This window comes from Meleagris gallopavo, chromosome 5, assembly GCF_905368555.1.
Source record: "Meleagris gallopavo chromosome 5, MGAL_WU_HG_1.1, whole genome shotgun sequence".
Lineage (NCBI taxonomy): Eukaryota > Metazoa > Chordata > Aves > Galliformes > Phasianidae > Meleagris > Meleagris gallopavo.
The window spans coordinates 25,438,138-25,458,328 of NC_139408.1; the positions used below are offsets into that span (position 1 = coordinate 25,438,138).

Consider the following 20,191-nt stretch of genomic DNA (forward strand, 5'->3'; position numbering starts at 1 on the left):
ACTGATGAAATCCCGTATCGACAAGTTGAGCAACAGAAGAGACAAACTACTTACTTAAATTGCTGGATTCTGAATCAATAACAATTACTCAGTTAAATACAAAGGTATTGCTTAAAAAAAAGCCTGAGGTCACCCAAAATGCAGGAACATACATAAGACACATGAGAAGCAAGAGAAAAGCCATTAACAGCAATATGAAATGACCATTTAACATCCCAGTGAAACATCCACACCGTGAACATTACATCCACTTATGTCCAAATTGTCTCAAGAGTAAAATCTTTAAAAGTGGCTTGGAAGGCTATGGGGAAGACACAAACATTTTTCATCACAGCCAAGAACTTCTTTGCTGGCCTAACCTTGAACTGCAGCAATGAAATTCAAATCAGTCCCAAAACGGAAGCAGAAAGGTTATTTACTAACATCTGTCTTGCAATGAACATAAGCACTTGATCAATTACAACTGAAGAAAACTACTTCATGCGAAGCACTTCTTAAACTGACCACAGTAAGCCTCCAAAAACACAGTTACACTCAGCTTCATTTCTACCTTAGTGTTGTCATTTATCTCAGCATGAATTTCTCCCTTTGAGCCACTGCTCAAAAAAGAAACCCAGTTGGCTGCAGGCTGTCTTAGCTTTACTGCTCACTTCCCACCACTGCTGAGGACACAGCAGCAGCTCCTAGCCCCAAGCACTAACCATTCTGTTGAAAGCACGATGGGTTAGATGAGATCACCTCATGGGTCCAATCCAGCCCACGTATTGGGGGCTATTTCACCTACTTTAGTTTATACAGATTACCGGAACACTGCAGGTGGAATTCAGACTGGAATACGTGCTCCACCAAAGAGCACAAAGGTAGGTCTGAATCCTGACCAGTTCTGGTACAGGCCCTGTACAAAAAGGAATTTGTGAGAACCTAGTGGGTCTGTTCCAGCCTATTCTGGTCCCACTGGAGTGAACTGCAAGTCTGCCAAGGATAGAATTCCACTCATGTCCCAAGGAGTTTCCCCAAGAACAAAAGCTACGAAGAACACTAGCTACAAAGAACGCTAGTAGTTGCATCAGCAATTATATTTTACCATGCTTTGCTTTTTTTTCCAGAGCACCAACCATCATAAACTAACAGTGATATCATTTTACAGATGGAGGAAAGTCACTCAGTATCCGAGCAGCAGACAAAATTAGAAGCTGGAATTCACCTCATCACCCAGTACGCATAATTTTAGTCAGATATTTGTGGTAGTAACTTTAAAACTTCTTAAAATTGAATTTCCTGCTACCCATGTCCCGTTTCTCTGATCACAAGCCTGTGTTAGTTTGTCTAAATTCCATTAACATTTTCCCCTCATTTGCACTGTTAATTCATTTTTTTCAAACTCAACAATACCTTCTGTGACAGATGAAGTCTTCAGACACAGCCTAATTACATGCACTCAAAACAATGCATTTCTACAACCTAAGAAAAGCTGGACAGTAGACAAGCACACGTGCAAACCCATGAAAAGGCAATGGTAACAAAGCAGTAAAGATTCCTGAAGATAAAATGAGGGTTGCCATTCCAGAGTTAGTACACCTTTAAAATGACAAGCATGAACTAAGTGCACTAATATACTGGTCTGACAGCAGTCACGCTTGGTTTTAGACAATTTAAAGTTTAAGATTATCAGCATCTGTTTTAGACACTCTTCTGCTCATTCCCACTCTCCTATCAATACCATCTTCCGTCAGGAGAAGTAAGAATCAATATAAGCCCTTGAACACCCTGTTCAGACTGTACCGTTCTTTCTTCAGCATCTCCCTCTCCTCTTGAAGGCTGCTGCTTATCACAGAAGTCGGGCTTCCTTCTTGTACAGTGGTAAAGGCCTCAGAGCTTGACCCAGCTGAAAATCGAGCAGCTGGAGACTGGCTGACAGGCGTTGAAGTGAAGCACATCTTTGGCTTTGAAAGAGGGCGTTCAGCACTCACAGGAGTTGGGTTGATTCGCCTTGATGGCTTGCTTTTGCTGAAAGAGTGAGAAGGGATTTCGTTGAAATCACCAAAACAACAGAAGAAATTCAACCTCAAGACTGATACGCATTAAACTCTTCCAAAAGTACCTAATGCTAAAATAAAACAGTTATCAAGCCAGCACTGTGAACTTCTAAACTTTATCTGTAGATACTGTCAGTACTCAAGGAGCTATGGATGGCAAAAAACGGCCTGCTGCCCCTTGCTGCCGACATATGTAATTATTAACAGTGCACAGAACAGTGACAAAGACTGCCAAGCAGCTCCTCCAAACAACTCTGGTTTAGAAGGACAGCAGATGAATTATTTTCACATGAAACCAATTCACCAGCAGTTTCTAACACAACCAGAAATAAACAAGCTACCACTACATGCCAGTAATGTGTTATCCTTAAAGTTTAGGGGAACCCATTCTTCCCGCATAAGCTACCTAGACTGGACTGGACCTTCAGGAAGAGGCTCTGTAATGCAGAGGCACTCCCAGTCAGATACAGAGACTATCAATTTTCTGCTGGAAATTTAATTGTCCAATTAGAAAGTGACCCCTTCAGAGGCCAGTGTCTGGCTTACAGAGCAAACAGCCTGACATGAAAGCATTATACTTACTAATAAAAGTTTTAAAGAGTGAAAAAAATCAAAGAGATCACAAGACAAACAGTTGCCCCAAAGCGAAGGTAGTCTCAGCAGGGAGAGAAGGGCCTGCTGAAGATCAAAGTGAATATGAGAATTAGCCATCTATTTGTCCACAACCACATGACACAAATGAAGCTGTGCATTGATGTTCATTACCAGAATTCACGAAATATCAACCCAAAAGCTTTTTTCCTTGCATCAGTAAAGCTAAAGAGCCTTCCAGGGCTGCACTTGATCAGCAATTGCTATCGTGTCAAACAAGAAACACAAAGAGCTTGGATAATGCTGACTTATTAGAACACAGAAAGACAAAGATGCGTTCAGCTTTACGGCAGCTGGCCTGTGCACCATCAAGCTGTGGGCACAACACAAGTGAGAGACTGAAGGGGCACCGAGGTGAGCACACAGGGCCAGAAGTTGACTGCCTGTGACAGCAATATTTCCCTCTGCGGCAGCAGTTACAAGGCTGTTCTGGCCAAGGAGAACAAGAAATCAGCCTCAGGGTATTGTTCATGACAGTATACGGAGGTGCACAACAGAATGGAACAGCAACCTGCAGGACAATCCAAATGAGACAGCGAGGCGGACACACTCTTACTTTGTCCAGCCAGAGGCAGTACCCATGGGTGGGAACTCCTCTAGGTTGTTAAGATTCAGCTGGCTGGGAGGGGATCTAGCAGCAACAAGAGGCACTTCACTCCGTCTCCTTCTCCCTCCACTCCATGATGCACTTTCATTCTTTCCATCTTCCTCTTCGGCCAAGGAACGCCCCAGATCCCGAGCAACCTGCCGGCCAGAGGCACTGACAGAGCTGCTGCCCTTCCTCCTGCCCCGCCTTGCCGGCAAGGCCTCTGGTGCAGCAGCAAGAAAGCTCCCCAGGTTGGCCTTCTGAGCCGAGCGCTTCTCACTGTGGGTGAGCACAGGGCTGTACCCAAAGCTCGGGCTGCTACTGGACACCACGCTGGGGAAGTCACTGCAAGGGCTCGACAGGTTCGACCCAGAATAGGAAGAGGAACCGCTGGACGCAGCAGCGGGAGAAAAGCTGGTGTCTGTGGTGCAGGAGGTCACTGAAGTCCTTTGGGAAAAGAGTTGCACTCGGCTGCTAGTCGCGTGGCCTGCTCTCCTTTCTGGTCCTGTCCTTTGGCTCCTGTGGGCCTTGGAATTGGGAGTTTTAGCAGGAGTGGAGGGTCCATTAGTCAGTATCTGGCTGGTCTGCTCCCTTAAAAAATTCAGCAGAAAAGGCACAAAGTCTTTCTGAAGCAAACTGAACGATACCAGCTTGTCATGGATGTGATTCTCCTACAAAAGAGGACAAAGCATTAATATAAAGTTGCTTCCTCATTCTTTCTTTTAACTGGTCTAGACTCATTTAGTACTGCAATACACAATAAAAAACGTGATATGCCAAAGTAGGCCAATACAATTCAAATGACCTTAGCGCAAGTCATAAGCCTGAAAGCCAGCTTAGCCAGCCTCCACACAGTCATTTTTGGCAGGAGATTCCCAATGGAGTCACTCACTTTGGCCCTCCAGCTGGGAACTAGCAGAGCTGTCCCCTGGAAACAGCAGTGATACTTACTGGAGCTGCAGCCAGCAAGAGCCTGGAGCAACCGGCACCTCTGCGTCCAATGTTTCAAAGTAGGGCATGGATACTCAAGCAACTAATTCTAACATGAAAAACAAAAGCCTACAACTTCTCCGTTCCCTGCTTATCCACAAATGCCACCTACATCCACAGAGGGGTGCTGTGAGAACAAATGTTTAAGTACTTGGAGTCCTGCGGTGCCAAATATCAGATTATTTCAATTACATATTTCTTCTCACTTGAGACCCCCCAGAGTGCTAACAGAGACTGCACAACTTCAACATGCATGACATTTGTAAGTAACAAACCTTAAAAAAAAAAAAAAAAAAAAAAAAAAACACTAATAGAATCAACATGTTATAAACCTAAACAGATGGCTGTCTTCCCAGGGTAACATTAGACAAAAAGACCTCATATCCCATACATAGCTCAAAGTCTTGTACACTAAGAAAAGTGTCTTTTGTTCCTAACAATGCACACATTCCCACTTCCTCTCCATTGTACTCTGTGCCATCTCAACAACAGTAGAAGCAGTGCTCACAGGCAGCAACTTCTCCCTTAGTAACATGAAAATAATTGCACGCAAATTCTGTTTCATTTCTATTCATATCTCCACTCTAAGAAAGAAGAGCAAACACTGTTCTGGAAGTACTTTTCACAAAAGAAGGCAGTGAGAGCAGGGCCATGATCTCATTCATCCCATCCTTGACACCAGTGCTGAAACTCTTCCTCGAAAGCATGACAGCACAGCAGCTCCCTAGTGAAGCCTGAAGCTGGCACAGCCTTGGTACAGAGCGGACTTATCCCCTGGGCAGACCAGGGCCAGCACAAAAAACCCACTGGGTGCCAGCAGTGCAGAATTGCCCCACGAAAGCCAGGGCAAGATGTACTCTACCATTCCTTGGTTGCCCATCTATGTTTAGAGACAGCTTACAGTCTGCACACATGGCCAGTCAGCTCCTCAAACTTTTCTGAGCACAGCATGCCTTTACTCCTCCCTCACTGTGTGTTAAAAGAGGTTCATAGCCCTGCTGTAGGATGAGGGTGTGCCAGAGCTCCCTGCCTCTCACTAGCCTCCTCACCCCACACACCACCCACAGCCCTTGGCAAGGCAAACCCCCCTGCTAGCCAGCCCAAACCCTCCAGTTCTGAGTGGTCAGCGCCACCAATTGCATGGCACCTGCAGGCCCACATCTGCAGCCCACAGGTTAAGAAGGGCTGGACACCTGGAACACTGCTCCCTCCTTCCCACACAAGGTTGGGGTGATAGCAGTAAGCTCTGATCTTAATTAAAGGCATTCTAAGGAGCTCGGGCTGAAAATGCTTCACGTACAGACCTTGTCTCCACAGTATCACTTCAGTATAAGCGCTCCTGTCAATCTGTGGTTACAAAGGCTTCTACAATCACAGGAACACCAACGCTCGGCCCACAGCGCGTTACAAAGCTCCGTGCGCTCGGATGTAGCGGATCTCCACGCTCAGACCAGCAACAGGTCGGGAGACACCACAGCGTGCGCACAGGGCCACGAGCAGCTCCCGACGCGCAGCGGGACGCTGCACAAGCCCCGCTCCCACCAGTGAGGCGGCGGGAAGCGCAGCCCCCCGCGTCACCGCGCCTCCCCAGCCGGCACGCGGCGATGGGGCACCGCGCTCCGGACCACGTTCGCCGCCATTCCGCCTCGCCCCGGGGCCCGGCGGGCAGTAGCGGTCCCGCCTTCCCGCCGCCCTCTCGACGGAGCTCGGCCCCCTAGCTGCCGCCCCCGGGCCTCGGGCGGGCCTCCCCCGTGCGCAAAGTTTCCCACTCGGCCCGCGGTGGGACGCGATACCCGCCCGGGCCGCAAAGAGCGGGGCGGTGCCGCCGCGCGTTACCTCAGCCGGGCGCTGACCCGGCGCGCGCCGCAGCCACCGCACCACGGCGCCGACCGCCACCTCCTCGCTCAGCAGCAGCTCCAAAACCGCCGCCATTCCCGGGCGCCGCAGCCGCCGCCGAGCAGGCGCACAACCCGCGGCGGGGCCGGGCGGGGCGGGCCGGCGGCGGGGAATCCCGGCGGGGGAGAGGCGGGCGGGGGCGGAGCGGGCGCGGGCCGGGCCCGGGGCCGGGCCCCCTCCCCATGTCAACACGCGGGGCACGGGGCGCCTGCGCCGGCCGCGCGCGTCCTTTCCTCTCATGCGCGGTGTTCCCTTCCCCGGCGGGGCGCGGGGCCCGGCCTAGCGGCGGCGGCGCCCGCGGGCCGGGCCGGGGGAAGGGGCAGCGGCGCCCCCCGCGGGCCCCCCCGGCCCCCGGCGGCGGAGGATGGCCGAGGACTCGCCCAAGCGGCGCAAAGCTAATTTCAACGAGGCGGAGACGGAGGTGCTGATCGAGCAGGTGCTGAAGCACGAGCGGCTGCTGTTCGCGGCGGGGCCGGGCCGCGCCTCCCCGGGCCAGAAGCGGAAGGTGTGGGAGCTGATCCGGCACAAGGTGAACCCGGTGGCCGCCTGTCCCCGCGACGTGGAGGACCTGAAGAAGCGCTGGCGGGACCTGAAACGCCGCGACCGCAGCAAGCTGTGCCGCCTGTCTCAGGGCGGCGGGCCGCCGGGCCCCGCCGCCGCCCTCGGCCTCTTGCTGGCCCCCGAGGAGCTGCCGCCTAGCGCCGCGCCCGCCCGCCGCCACCACCACCACCACCACCTGCACCCCCGAGCCTACGGCTCCCTGCTGCACGCCGAGGCAGTGCCCATCGTGGGCGGCATCGACACGCTGGAGCTGCCCGGCGCCGCCGTGGGGGAGATGGGTGAGTGCGGGGCGCCGCCTTCGCGCCTTGACGCGCAGTGCTGCGTGTAGCCGGCGGCCCGTGACACTACGGCGCAAGAGCACGTGGGAGTGGACCTCCCGTCCCGGCGGCGCTAAGTCAGCCCCTTCTGTCCACGTTTGTAGATCCCGTTCTTGAAATTGCAGAAATAGAATGCCAGCGTGCAATCCTAGGCTGCCCGAAGTGCTGTGACTACGTATGGTTTTGTGTCCCAGAGAGAAGGGGTGTTAACGCGGTGAAACAGCAGCTGCAGTACACAGGGATTCCCCGCAATCAGCGTCACCGTGCACATATACAGTGCGGAACAAGATTTGTCTTTTGGAACCTGCATCTTAGCCCCCACGGTTGGGACAGTAAGGGAATTACAATTCACGGCTATTCAGTAAATGGATCTTTAGGGTTTTCTTCCCCACGTATAGGGGTGATGTGTGTTCTAAAAGCATCAGCGCAGCGCAAGTTGCTGTGGTAGGGTCTTAGTTCGAGGGCTGATGGGTGTGCTGAAGGGTAAAAACGCACCTGACTGACTGTGAAGTTCCTCACTGACTTTGCTCTGCTTTTCCTCTTCCCTCATCTCTAGGATTTAATGATGATCCTGGCCCATCTCATCAACCCGGTCTTGAGAAGATGAACCTAAAAGAAGAGATAGTGGTGAAAGTGGTAGAGCCGGAGGAAAGCTCTGAGGACATGGCAGTAGTCCCACCTAGCCAGGAGCAGCTGCCTTATCTGGGGACATCAGGTGGCGCTTCCTCAGGGAAGGTAAAAGCGAAATCAAAAGGCAGATCCCAGGCAGACCAAAACGGAATAACTGAAGCGGACCTAGTGCAGATTCAGCAGACCCAGATGCAGGTGATCCAGTCTGGCTTTGACAGTGTCAACCACAATCTTCAGCTGCTGCAGCAAGGCATGCAGGATCTGAGTAACAGCCTCAGCATCATGGCGCATACGCTTGTTGCTATCAAAAACGTCTATGTGAAAAATAACACTGGCCCAACTACATACAGCACCACCTCTACTCAGACCACAGCCGGGTACCTGAGCCCGGGTTCTCCCCAGGTTTCCCCTGCTGAGGACAGAGGCCGGGTGCAGATGGCTGGGAGCAGCAGCAGGAGCAGCAGCTGCAGTTCCAGCTCTACATCCCAGGAACCAGGTCCTTCAGAGTTTCCCAGGCCCCCCCTGAGAACCATTAAGAAAGAACATCCAAACGGCTGCTACTACTTCTGCTTTGCAGACATGTAAAACTTGAATATATGTACAGTGACTGTGGTGTTAGGTGCTGTTGTTTGTTCTGCTCCAGCCTGTGACTTGAAGGAGCAAAGTGGACTTGCCCCCCGCATTTTTTCCCAGTGGGAAATGTTTCTCTATAGGAGGTGGCATTAAACACTAAATACCAGTTCTGTTTGTTAACTCAGTTTCAGCTGGCTAATGTTTTTCTGCTGTTCTCTTTATCCTCTTACTCTCTTAAAAACAGATTTATTTTGACTAAAACTCTTGTCTGTATTATCCTTTGTTTAATGTGACCTTTTGGAAAATAAAAGGCATGAGATTTGGGTGAAAAAGTAACGTTATGGTTACTGATTAGCAGGAGCTGTCTTACATGAGTTGCTTAGTTTTGTCTTTTTTTTTTTTTAATTAAACAAATGGCAAAATGAGCTGGTGTTTTTAAGTAGTTGTTTTTTCTAATACTTATAAATGTTTGCTTGTTTGCTGTTGGTTTGAGGTTTTGTTTTTCTGAGTCTCAGCTGTGCAAGGAAAGTACGGCAGGAAGGGTTGGATACACCTGCTTCCCTGAGGGATGGTTTTTGGATTGAGTTCTTGATGAATGTGCTTCTCCAAATTCATACAGCATTGCTCCATTTGGCTGCTGTTCATTCCCAGCTTGCCAAATGCACCTTCTCAGAGGCATTTTGTTTTACTTCACTAGCAAAGCAGGCTATTTCTTGTGATATTATTAAAATAGAGACATAAAGCAAAAACAGTAACTGATGAGTGATGCCTGGCTTTGACATGGAATAACGTTTCTTATTGTGGCTTATAAGCAGGCTCTTCTGATTTTGCAAGCTTTCTGGAATTGGTATCACATCACTTGAAATACAAAGAACAAAAAATGTTTCAGCATTGTTTTACATTTAGACTCGCTGTTAAATAAATTACAGGAGACAGAGGCTGATTCTGGATAGAAAAATGGTCTTGCATAGCTCATGAAGAGATGCTCTTATCTTTACCTTTCAGAGAGATTAGTAAAATCTGCCATTCTTGTAGCTGTACATCCGAGGAAGAAGAAAGAAAAGAATCTGAGCAAAAAGTAACCTGCTAAGTATCTACTCTGATCAGGAGGAAAATATTACTATTGATGCTATCGTTCAGATATGTGGAAGACTAGTGTTTAGAGCTTGTATATTAGAGTCACTTTACTTTGCAAAAAGCACTCCGTTTATATGTCCAGTGTACTCACTGAAGGAAATACAGCAACCCTCTCACCTGCACTTTTATCCTATCACCTAAAAAATCATTCAAGTTCTCCTCATAAGCATTTATCACCAGTATAAAATTCTAAAGATAAATTGGCCTATGGTAATGGTCACTGGTTTTCCAGTGATTCTGAACATATGTTTCTGTTGCATACAGAGTGGCAGCCTAACTACCCCTTCTAGCAACATAACAAGTAAACATCAGGCAAGGTGTATCATTTTTATGTCAACTTGGACAGTGCACTATACTACACAAAAATACAGGACTAATTTCTTTCATCTTTGGGGGGAGGAGGGGGAAGTGGGCCATTTGCATTGAATTGTGATAAATATGGGAACTACCAGTAGCTGTAAATAATGCAAGGAATGCCCCCCATCACCAGTTACAGACTCTTGGAATAATTACCTCAAAGCAAGGGATTTCATCTTATGCCTGTGCAGGAGTCTGATGGAGCTCAGGTCAGCAGGATTTTAACAGGTTTCTTCTGAGGCATTGCTGAGCAAAGAATGGAAACAAAATTCTTCAAGAGGCCTAAAAGAACTATCTAAAAAAGAAACAGTAGAAGAGGATGACAAATCCTGAAGCTCAGCCAGGTGCAGTGCAATTGCAGCCACCACATGGGATTAACACAAGGTCTATGCCCTGGAGGAGGTTCTTAGCTCCTGGTTTCCCATATAAAAGGAGATGGTGTGGGTAACAACTACCACTAATTTACTCATAAAATGCTGACAGCAAAACCAGGATAGAGTTAACCTCCTAGAAGCATTTATATTTCTCAGTACAGATAGGATCTGTCAAGTCTTCATTTGCGGTTTGTTCGCATACAAAAAGCAGCCTCTTAATACTGCTGTGATATCCCAGGTTGGGCTAGAAAAATGTTAGTGAATCAGAAGTTTACCTGGTCTTTTTGGGCAGCTATTTGAGCTTGTCCAGAGTGCAGTAGCCAGTTCTTTCCATATTTCAATTCTTTCTTCAATTATTGATTCTTGAATTTCATTTACTCCAGCCTTTTTAGGGAAAACGGGCTTTTGTGTGCTACACAGCTGTCTCACATTTATGTTTCCATGAGAGAAAGCTATGGTCCAGGTGCAAAGAAGTGCAGCAAGATTTCAAGAGCAGAGCTAATGGACTGTGTCTGCTGTGGTTGTGAAGATGGTTAAAAAGGAATATATATATATATATAAATGCTTCAGAAATCAGATGAGCAGAGCTCAGCACTGATCTCCAGTGGTGTTCCTGTTCCTGCCTTGGATCTTTTTCAGTCTCTCAATTGTACAGCCTAGGTATGTCAGAGCCGAGTTGAGACCACTCTCTCATTTTGGTTATGATCAGTATTTATGTAATATTCTAAGTAACTTAAGATACTGAGATATCTATCTCACCTCCAGTACAGAGCATGTACATCTTTCATTTTCAAATTCCAATTAATAAAGCTGACTTTCTGTTTCTTTGTGCGTCTTTTCTGTTATCAAATGGTGGCTTTACTGGGAACGCCAGGAACACACACCCTCCAGAAGCACAACAGTACATTTCTGGCTGCTCTTAAGGGCAGAGCTGGCCTTTAATTTGCTTTACATACAGTGCATAACAGTGGCAAAGTCAAGAAAGAGATCCGGAAGTTTTCTCCAATTCTTCTAGACTTCCCTAGCAAACTTGTTCTGCTGTGCAAAGAGCAAGCAGTATTTTCCACAGCACACAAGGACTAAGATAAGTGTGCACGTAGACCATAAATATTGTGATGACACTGTACTTTTATCTAGTTTTTCTAGAAAGAGAAATGAAAGGATCTTGGATGGAATTAGAGCAACTGGTTAACACTGCATCTCCATGTGGGACAAAATGCCCAGATTCAATAACAACTTCAGTAATGTTTTTGCTATCTGCAGTTAAATTGTATTGCACAGAGAATGAGACTTTACAAGAGGCTGTAAAAGCTTGGCAAGAATGTCCAGACAGCTGGACAAAATAAATTTATTACAGTGGCCTGTGGCTAAATAAGAAATTATAATTTAGCCCATTTAAGAATTAATAAGTGTAGCTGGCTTGCTACACGAGCAAGGCTGGGATCCACCATACCATTACTAAATTGTTCTGATCTGCCATGGCAGTCATTTGTTGTTTGGATGAATGCAGAGAGGATGGATAAGGAACAAGAGCAAATAGAGAAGGAGGAGGGTTGAGTTGTTCCTAATGTTACTTATTACACAATACGTCAATATACTAAACAGTAGAACTCTCATTGACCCAACCATTCTTGCAGTATCAACTTCTGTTGCAGTAGTACCAACTGACACTTGCTTTTTGCTTTCTCATAACAGAAAACAAAGTTTTTCTCCATCTAATGTACAATAACAACAACAACAACAAAATTGGAAAAAAAAAAATCAACCTTATACAGTATATTTTAAGCAGCAAAATCACCATACAAACACAATCAAGGATAGAAGTTTTGCATGCTGAATGAATATTTTATTTATAACCAGTTTATAAAAATAAAATACAAAATAATTTGAAAACAAAACTTAAAACATTGTACAAAGCCTTGATATGGTACAAATGAGAAAATAAATAATTACACCTTTATGTACAAATGACCATTACAAGCACATCAACTCTCTTATGTTCTTGGTTGCCTGAGCAAACTTAAAAGAAAAAGAATGGCTTAGATGATTTCCTAGGAGGGGAAAGAGAACAGCAATTATTGAGCAAAATAATTTTGAAGGACTCAATATTTGTCTTATTCAATGGTAATGAACAACCTCAGAAGTGCTTTGCATTTTACTTAATCATGATGCAGATCAAGTGCTTAATTCCTTATGGAGCAACAACATTGTATTTTTAGCTAATACACCAATTTCATTCTTTGTGGTATTGCCCAGAGGTTTTCAATTAGCAGCCATTGGTTTGCAGCTTCAAAAAGTCAGTACTTGTCTGAAGGCATTGCTGGTGATTTCCTTGATTTAGCAGTTTGGATATTCATAGGAAAGCATTTGAAAATTGACACCTGTTCTCTCTCTCTCTCTCTCTCTCTCTCTTTCTCTTTCTCTCATACACACTGCAACTCATCTCTGGGTTGATTCTACAGAAAATCAGTTAGAAGTTCAAGAATAATTTCAAGTGTTGCATTCTAACCTAAGAAAGCAGAAGATGCAGAGAAGGCTGCTGGGCAATCATTCCAGATGTCCAGTCATACCAGAAAGAAGGAAAAGATGTGAAATGACCCCAAATCCCTTACTGCACCTTGTGTCAAACCTTTATGACCTTGTCTGCCACAATCCAGATAAGGACTTAAAATAATCTGAAGCCATGCAGACCAAGCTGGTCAACATTATGTACCTTCAGGAGCAAGCTGGCCTGCTGCTACTAGAGGTCCCTTGCGTAAAAGTTAGGTCAAAAATCAAGTGATCTCAAAATGAAACAAACATCTGTAACCAATTAATACTAGCTGAATTCCCACAGCCAACTGGGGATCATCAGAACCCTGTATGAGTAGCCCACCTGCAATATTGTTTTCAAAAGAAACGGTGGACTCAGTATTCTTGGCCTAAGCTGACTAACAGCATTCTTACAGAAAATAAGGATCAAAAAGCAACTCATGTCACAGTCTTCACTAAAAATATGCATTTTCCAATTTAAAATATAGTAACTGCAAATGCAAGATTTATAGAGTGAATTTATTCTTTCAGTCTCTATGCAAGAAAAAAAAAAGCTAAACAAAACTAGGGTCTATTTTAATGAAAGTTTCACTTGCACAAGAACAGAAAGGATCCAAACTGTTTACGTGGACTGGGGAGAAACAGGAGCAAAACACAAGCTAACATCTGCACTACACAAAAAGGCACTGCTCAACAGTTAGAGCAGAAACTTCAAATCCACATTCATTATTTGTACGTACAATTTTGTGCGTTTAAGTTTTGCATTGCATTAGTGGGAATCCTGACATACTTGAAACAAAACCAGAAAGAATTTCACCCAGGATTTTGGCACCAAAATTAACCAGTCAGCTGGAACTTCTCTGTGGTAAGGAAGGAGCAGGATACACAGGTCTTGTTGCAGAGCACTGCAACTAAATTCCTGTTCTCTGAAAGACAATTTCTCTATTGCAGCAGTAGAGGAAAACCACCCACTCCCTGGAAGCTGTGGGTACCCCCTGCAGCCTAGGTTCAACTTCCCTGCTGGCTCTGCAGGTTGCAATTTGCTCTGTGCTGAATTTGTTGTGTCAACCACACGGTTGTTTCTATTGAAGAAATCTCCCAAAAGGAAAATACATAACTCCTGTAGACGGCCCACGTAATTGCCAGCCACTGTAGAAAGTTAGAAAAGCAATGTTTATTAATCCCACAAAAGTATAAAGTTTTTGAGGTGTTGTCACTGCTACTGTTAAGAGAGGATGGATTACTAGCAACAGAGAGTAGAATCAGCCTATATACTCAATCCTGAAAGGCTGGAAAAATTGCCAAGTTAATACATTAGACTTTAAAATAATACATTCCTCTTCAAATCTTCCTTAAAAACAAACAAACAAATGCTCAGAGGTTAATATTAAAAATCTGGTTACTTAAACCACCATCAAATGAGGCTTGTTGCTACTGTGATTAAATAAACTCTCAGCATTTTGCAATATCTTAAGACAATTCCAGGTAGTTATTATAGAATCTGGGCTGAATTTCATAACATTTATCTTTTACAAATGTTACACATAGGGGAGAGGAAGACTGGCTTCAAGTGGATAGCTGAGGTATCCTTGTGTGAGATGAGTGTCTTTACATGATTGCACGCATTGGCTAAGAACAACATGATCCATACCTATGGACTGCACGGAGCCGAAACACTGAACCTTGCTTCCTTTTATCAAAGTTACCAGTCACTGCAAATTGTGAACAAGACATTTCAGCCAAATCAAAACAGCAAACAAAATCCTTCAGATTACTGCCTACTTGGTTTGCTGAAGAAGTTGAATAAAAATATTCTGTGCTATTCTGCCAGTTGCAGAAACAAATGAGCATCCAAAGCTTTCAACAGTTGAAGATGGGAATCATGGATAATTGTCTAGGCTTTTATTTATACAATTGACGGTTCTCTAACAACTCTTTAGGGTACGCAAGCATATGGAGAATGCACTATATGGGATCATGGTATTAACCTAGACACCCGAGAACCATCTTGCACACTGGCATTGAACAGACAGGCATGGCTCTCACCACCCTGCAGGATCATTCCTGCATTAAAAAAAAACAACCCAAAACTTCTATCAGTATATTCCATGAGTTAGTTATTGAGCTCATTAGTGAGTTTGAGCTTCCTTTTATTCTCTTGTTTCTTTCTGGAAGATTCAATTTCTCTCTCATTTTTAACGTTCATACAAAAATTGTAGGCAAGTATTCCTGGTTTGCAACTAAACCTTTTAAAAACATTGAAATAATCACCTTTTTAGCAGAATTTCTGCTTCTTAGTGTTCTACAGAAATCTCTATTTCATTATGGAAAAAATCTGTTTAGAGGAAAGTCCCCACCATTTAACTGGCATTGTCTACATTCGTATCAAAGAGAAAAAAAACACATTTTTAGGAGCACTGCAATCAACCATTGCATAAATATTACTGGGATAAGAAAGACTTACAGCACTTTTGCCAAAAGAGAACTACAGGATCAGGCCTTGTAAAATTGAAGAGAATCAACATTAGGGCATGGCAAAATTACGGCAGATAAAGCAGAGCTCAGACCAAGTCAAAGCACTACAGACATCAGTTCACTCTGGTAAGTGAGTTTAAGTAAACGGGATGCAATAGCCGAGACTGCTTCTACCTATATACACACATAAGCATGTGTATATATGTATATAATACATGTTTCTATATAGTGTAAGTATCTAGGTAAATGTGTATATTCACACATGTACAAAGGTATATTTATATATATTAAAAAAAAAAAATCAAAATCCTGTGTTTTGCCAGCAATAATCAATGCCATAATAATTATAAATTCTCACTGGTAGAGCTCTTGCAAGCCTTTTTCAAATGAGAAATCTCTGAAACATACAGCACCAGACCCTTCCTTCTACACCAAGACTGTTTAGTGAGGTATGACAGAAAACTTGATCTCAAGCATGGAGACTTCAAGGCAAAAATATGTCCAGATTTTCCAAGTTACAGCCAGTGGCGATAACTCCCCAGAGGTCTGTGCCTCCTGAATAACTGTACATACTCAGTTAAAACCTCATATTGCTCCTGCCTTTGAACACTGAAATTGTTCGTGCTTACTGATCCTACTCAAACAGATAAGTGCCTACCATCATATGACTTGCCAATGTCGTTATACTGTATGACATCTCCTGTTATTTTTAACAGTTTTACTTAGCAATTAGAATTTGCAATTAATAACAAATTTTGTTGATATTAATATTGATTTTCGAGCCATCACTCAAATTCAGTATATCATGTAAAATTGCAGGACAAAATTTTTTGTGACATGTTCTATTTTTTGAAGTTCTATTTTATTACAGGCTTCCTGCCTCAACTTCTCTAAAAATGCTCTGGAAGTGTTGGAAGAAACAGCACAGGTAACACCGATGAAAAGGAAATACACATGCAGCATTTTCATCCAGAACATGCCATGGCTCCATTGCACTGCACTCCAAAGAAATGGACACTTGAAGAGCACAAAGCAACAGCTCGTTGAATTACATTGTTTTTCAGCTAAAAATTACTACACAAGTTGCTGGATGCTAAAGCAAAATGACTATAGCTATTGTATACGATGGAAAGAAATCTCCCCATTCCTGAAAATTTGTTGCAGATACCTTCTGTAGATCCTTCATTCCCCTTCTGCACAAGGGTCACACACATACATTGATGGTTTTATGCAGTCAGTTGCATATGCAAGTGTTGGAGATTACAGAGCTCATGATGATTAAACAGACCCCCTAGAAATATTACAGTAACAAATATATAGATGAGGTGATCAGTTGACAGCTATCTAACTACATTAACCAGTTGCTACATTAGTCTATAGTATGCAATTCTGTATGTTTTTGGCAGAAGGCAACAAGCAATAAAAATTCCTAGAAGAGCAGGTAATTCAAGTCATACTGTTCATAACCACTTCCTTGTTTGTATTTTCATGATTTTCTCACTAGTCCCTGTGGAATCCACAGCAAGAAGCATTCAGTGATATAGAGGCCTTTTACCTCATATTGCACTGAAAGCAGCCTGGATTATCAGTCATGATTCATCTCTTATCCTATTTTGGCATAGTTTACTACTGTTACATTGGCAACTAGTCCAAGTACAAGTGAATGTCTACAACATTGGCTTATTTTATATAGAATCATAGAATGATTTGGGTTGGAAGGGACCTTTAAAGATCAAGAAGTCTAACTCTCCTGTCATATACAGTAAAGTGCAGCAATGAACAAGTCTGTATTTTTGGAAAGAGCACAAAAAAATCCTTAGGTGTTAATATTCTTTCTCATCTGTAAAGAAATTACCTGTTTCTAGATTCTGTTGTACTAGAGAGAAAATACAAACACCTCAACTTCAGCATTTCAGGAGAGCAAGCATAAAATTGGTACCTATTAAAACTGACCATATTAATGTAAGAATTAGTTCAAAGGACCTTAACAAAATGGAAAATAAGGAAGAGTGGAGGGAAAATAATCTTAGGCTGCCATATCACCTTAACAAATAATTCCAGCAGTGCCCAGAGTAGAAATATCACAAATGGGAACCAATGTTCTCTCTTTTTCTTTTTTTTTTTTTTTATGCCATGAGGAAAGCAGGAAGGAAAGATAGAATTGTTGTTATTACATTCATCTATCAAGTATTCATTGACTACCACTGTACCTATATCATGAGTATTCACAACAATTAAGAACATACATTATAAAATAAAAATGAATAATCAATAAGCCCTATTTGTGATAAGAAATGAAAATACCTTTCAGTTTCTGTTCCTGTTCATGTGCAAATGCACACAATTCTAAAGAAAGACAAAGAGCTGCAAGACAAAACATTGGCTGGTTGAGAAATCAGTAGTCCTTCAATCTTTTCCCAAGGTATAAAGGTTGTTAGACTTTGTGCATTCCAGATTTTTTTTTTTCTCCAGGAGATAGGAGATGCAATGCCAAGAGTATTCAGGAACTAGCAGAGGGAACTGCGTTATGTGTGGTCCATAAATTACAAGTGAAAAATGAAAACGTGAATTTATATAAGCATGTACATATATGTATATATAAATATTTATATTATATAATTTACCATGAAGACATGCAATTATTGGTATAGCACCTATTATACAATATAATACAAAGGAATAAGACTTTCCAATGGTACAGTTTTTTTTTTTTTTTTCAGAAAAAGCAGGTATACCCCTACCTATTGCATTCATCTGTAGTGATTGAAACCTGAATGAAATTAAGGTTCTACACTGTGCTACATTACGTATGAGAAACAATATACATATTAACAGTAAGAAAAAGAAAAATCAACATAGTCTGACAGAGCAAGTGAAATTCAGTGCAGCTCCAGGGCAGCTTTAATGCAGCATTAGAATGTGTTAGCTCAGAGACAAAATATTCCCTTTTAATCCAAAGGTATTAATTTGGCAGAGGTTAAATAGAAAAAAGCACAGATGCTGGCTGGAGAGGCATATAACTACAGCAAGCAGATCAGCAACTGACAAGTCTCCTACACATCCAGTATCTCCACAACAGTTATAACCAAGGAGAGCTGGCCGCATCTTTCTTAGGATTGCATTCATGCTTATTACTATTCTTAGCCAGTATTCTCTTCTTAATGTAGCAAAAAGTGCTCTCTAAGTGTTCTCTACTGAGAGTCTGTAGAGCACAAGAGATTATTAAGTAAATAATAAAAAAAATCAGAAGAATTAGACACTGGACTTCACTGGCAGATAACAAAGCTTGGCTATCAAAGAATGATTTGGGAAGAATAACAAAAACCCAATAACAAAAATATCTCAAATTGTTTTCTATGTATTTTGCTCTAATGATTCTTACTCAGATTTTGTAAGGTATTGACTGTATTTCTGTCACCTGAGTCCTCCCAAGGAGTTTATCTTTCATGTTTTTATTAAAATAAAATAAATAATCTTGGTTATAATCGATTCTTTACTGTAAGATCAGTGATCCATAACTAACAGAATAAAAACAAAAGCCAGCAGTAACAAGGATTCTTTTTGCATTTTGGTTAGGGAAAAATCAGGCACTCCTTTTCAAACATTCATTGCAATCCATTGCAAATCTGCATCATTCAGTGAACTGCAGACTTCTTTTTCTCATCTCCTAGATGAGGATGCTCTTTCAAATTCTACCTAATGAGGTAGAACTCCTTATAATTCCCAAAGAAGTGTATGACATGGAACCAAGAATTAGCTTATTGGATCATAATCAGTACTGAACAAATTTCTACAGAATATCACTACAAAAACATCTTAGAAACCGTTAATATTCATATTTAAAATGTCACCAGAATAAAGAAGGGGCAAGATACACGATACTTCACGTAAGCAAACCTATGCTATAGTAGATAGGGGACAAGATGAGCACTAAGTGACTTGGATGTGTGAAACTCAAAATGAAAGAGAATCATAAGGTAGAAATACCATTGTCTTATAAACTGTGCTTTTTTAAAATTGTAGAGACATGCTTGAGCAGCACTTATCTGCCAAGTTGTGATGTTGTTTTGGGAATAATGGTATTGGATTCCTTAAATAATTCTTGAGACAAGCCTTAAATAATTAGGCCAAATCTTCTAGTTAAGTAAGCTGAAAACATAGAAATAAATACTCTTTTAAAACTCACCTTGGAGATATTTTTTTACTTTAAACACATTCCACCACATTCCACCTTTTTGACTACCTTAGTCATTCTTTTCCTGTCCTCTACTCCTTCTCCCCCCAGATCTGCTTGCTGCCTGCTCTTAGGCAATGCCTGGCCACTCATTTACAAAGTATGCTTTCTCATGGATAGTTTATGAAGCTTACGTTCTTAAAAAGCGCAGATTCAACACTTTTTTTTTAAATATACTTTTTTGATTAATTTTTTTAAATACACAGTACACAGACACAACATGCATCAGACTTAAGAGGCGGATTTATACCTGTCAAGGCCCAGTTCCTATCTGCTAAGCTTAGAGGCTGATTTGCTCTTTCCTGTGGGAGTCTTGGTGTTTGGGGAATGGTATAAGGAACTGCCAGATCCTTTCAGACCATTCTTGCTTGGTTTGTTGTAGCAGTGCTCTTGCTGGCAGGATCTCCTAGAAGATGAGGAGCCTGAATGGCTAGGAGGTGATTTACTCCTCCCAAGATGTGGGGAGGAACTCCTCTGATCATGGTGGGTTCTCCCCGCCCGTGATGGGGAAGAACTAGCAGTACGGGGTAAGGAAGAGCTCCTAGGGGAGGCACTGGGACTGCGTCGGGGGTTGACAGGGCTTTTGGGTGGTGTTTTTGGACTATGTGGAGATCCTGGACTCTTACACTGTGTAGAACTCCTTGGTCTTTGAGATCCGTTCTGTAGAATTTGAGCCAGACGAGAGATAAGATCTGAGTCTGAGCTGCTACTCCCCAGGACTCTGTATCTGCGTAACCTTAAGAAGAAATGAAGAAAAAATATTTCTGTTTCAAACCAAAATTCAAATAGACACATAGTATGATTGGAAACCAAGGAGGAGTTTACATGGCAGAACAGACATC

The 20,191-nt window shown here is 43.1% G+C and overlaps 3 protein-coding genes across 12 annotated transcripts in view; 1 reads left to right on the plus strand and 2 right to left on the minus strand.

Annotated features, from left to right (window-relative positions):
* CDAN1 (codanin 1) overlaps positions 1–6,399 on the minus strand; it is a 58,029-nt gene extending 51,630 nt beyond the window's left edge. For all 9 annotated transcript variants that reach the window (XR_014883520.1, XR_014883518.1, XR_014883519.1 and 6 more), the window contains exons 1-3: positions 6,100–6,399; positions 3,244–3,944; positions 1,783–2,007 (exon numbers count right to left, since the gene is read on the minus strand). Coding sequence is in view for 1 of the 9 variants with exons in the window: in XM_085224855.1 (XP_085080981.1) it covers positions 1,783–2,007; positions 3,244–3,944; positions 6,100–6,399 (1,226 nt within the window). In the remaining 8 variants the exon portion in view is untranslated. The remainder of the gene's footprint in view (positions 1–1,782; positions 2,008–3,243; positions 3,945–6,099) is intronic.
* Positions 6,400–6,523: 124 nt separating this feature from the next.
* On the plus strand, positions 6,524–8,665 carry LOC104911131 (uncharacterized). Its single transcript, XM_010711456.3, has 2 exons — positions 6,524–6,998; positions 7,594–8,665. The coding sequence occupies exons 1-2, from the start codon at positions 6,524–6,526 to the stop codon at positions 8,250–8,252; spliced, it is 1,134 nt and encodes a 377-aa protein (XP_010709758.2). The 3' UTR covers positions 8,253–8,665.
* A 3,267-nt stretch (positions 8,666–11,932) lies between these two features.
* TTBK2 (tau tubulin kinase 2) overlaps positions 11,933–20,191 on the minus strand; it is an 84,124-nt gene continuing 75,865 nt past the window's right edge. For both annotated transcript variants that reach the window (XM_085224858.1, XM_085224857.1), the window contains one exon: positions 11,933–20,085. In XM_085224858.1, the coding sequence (XP_085080984.1) occupies positions 19,617–20,085 (469 nt within the window). In that variant the 3' untranslated portion in view covers positions 11,933–19,616. The remainder of the gene's footprint in view (positions 20,086–20,191) is intronic.

Excerpts from the sequence above, each read along its gene's own strand:
- LOC104911131 (XM_010711456.3), top strand. The coding sequence starts at position 6,524 with ATGGCCGAGGACTCGCCCAAGCGGCGCAAAGCTAATTTCAACGAGGCG. Across the intron at positions 6,999-7,593 it reads CGCCGCCGTGGGGGAGATGG|GATTTAATGATGATCCTGGC; the intron begins GTGAGTGCGGGG and ends CCTCATCTCTAG.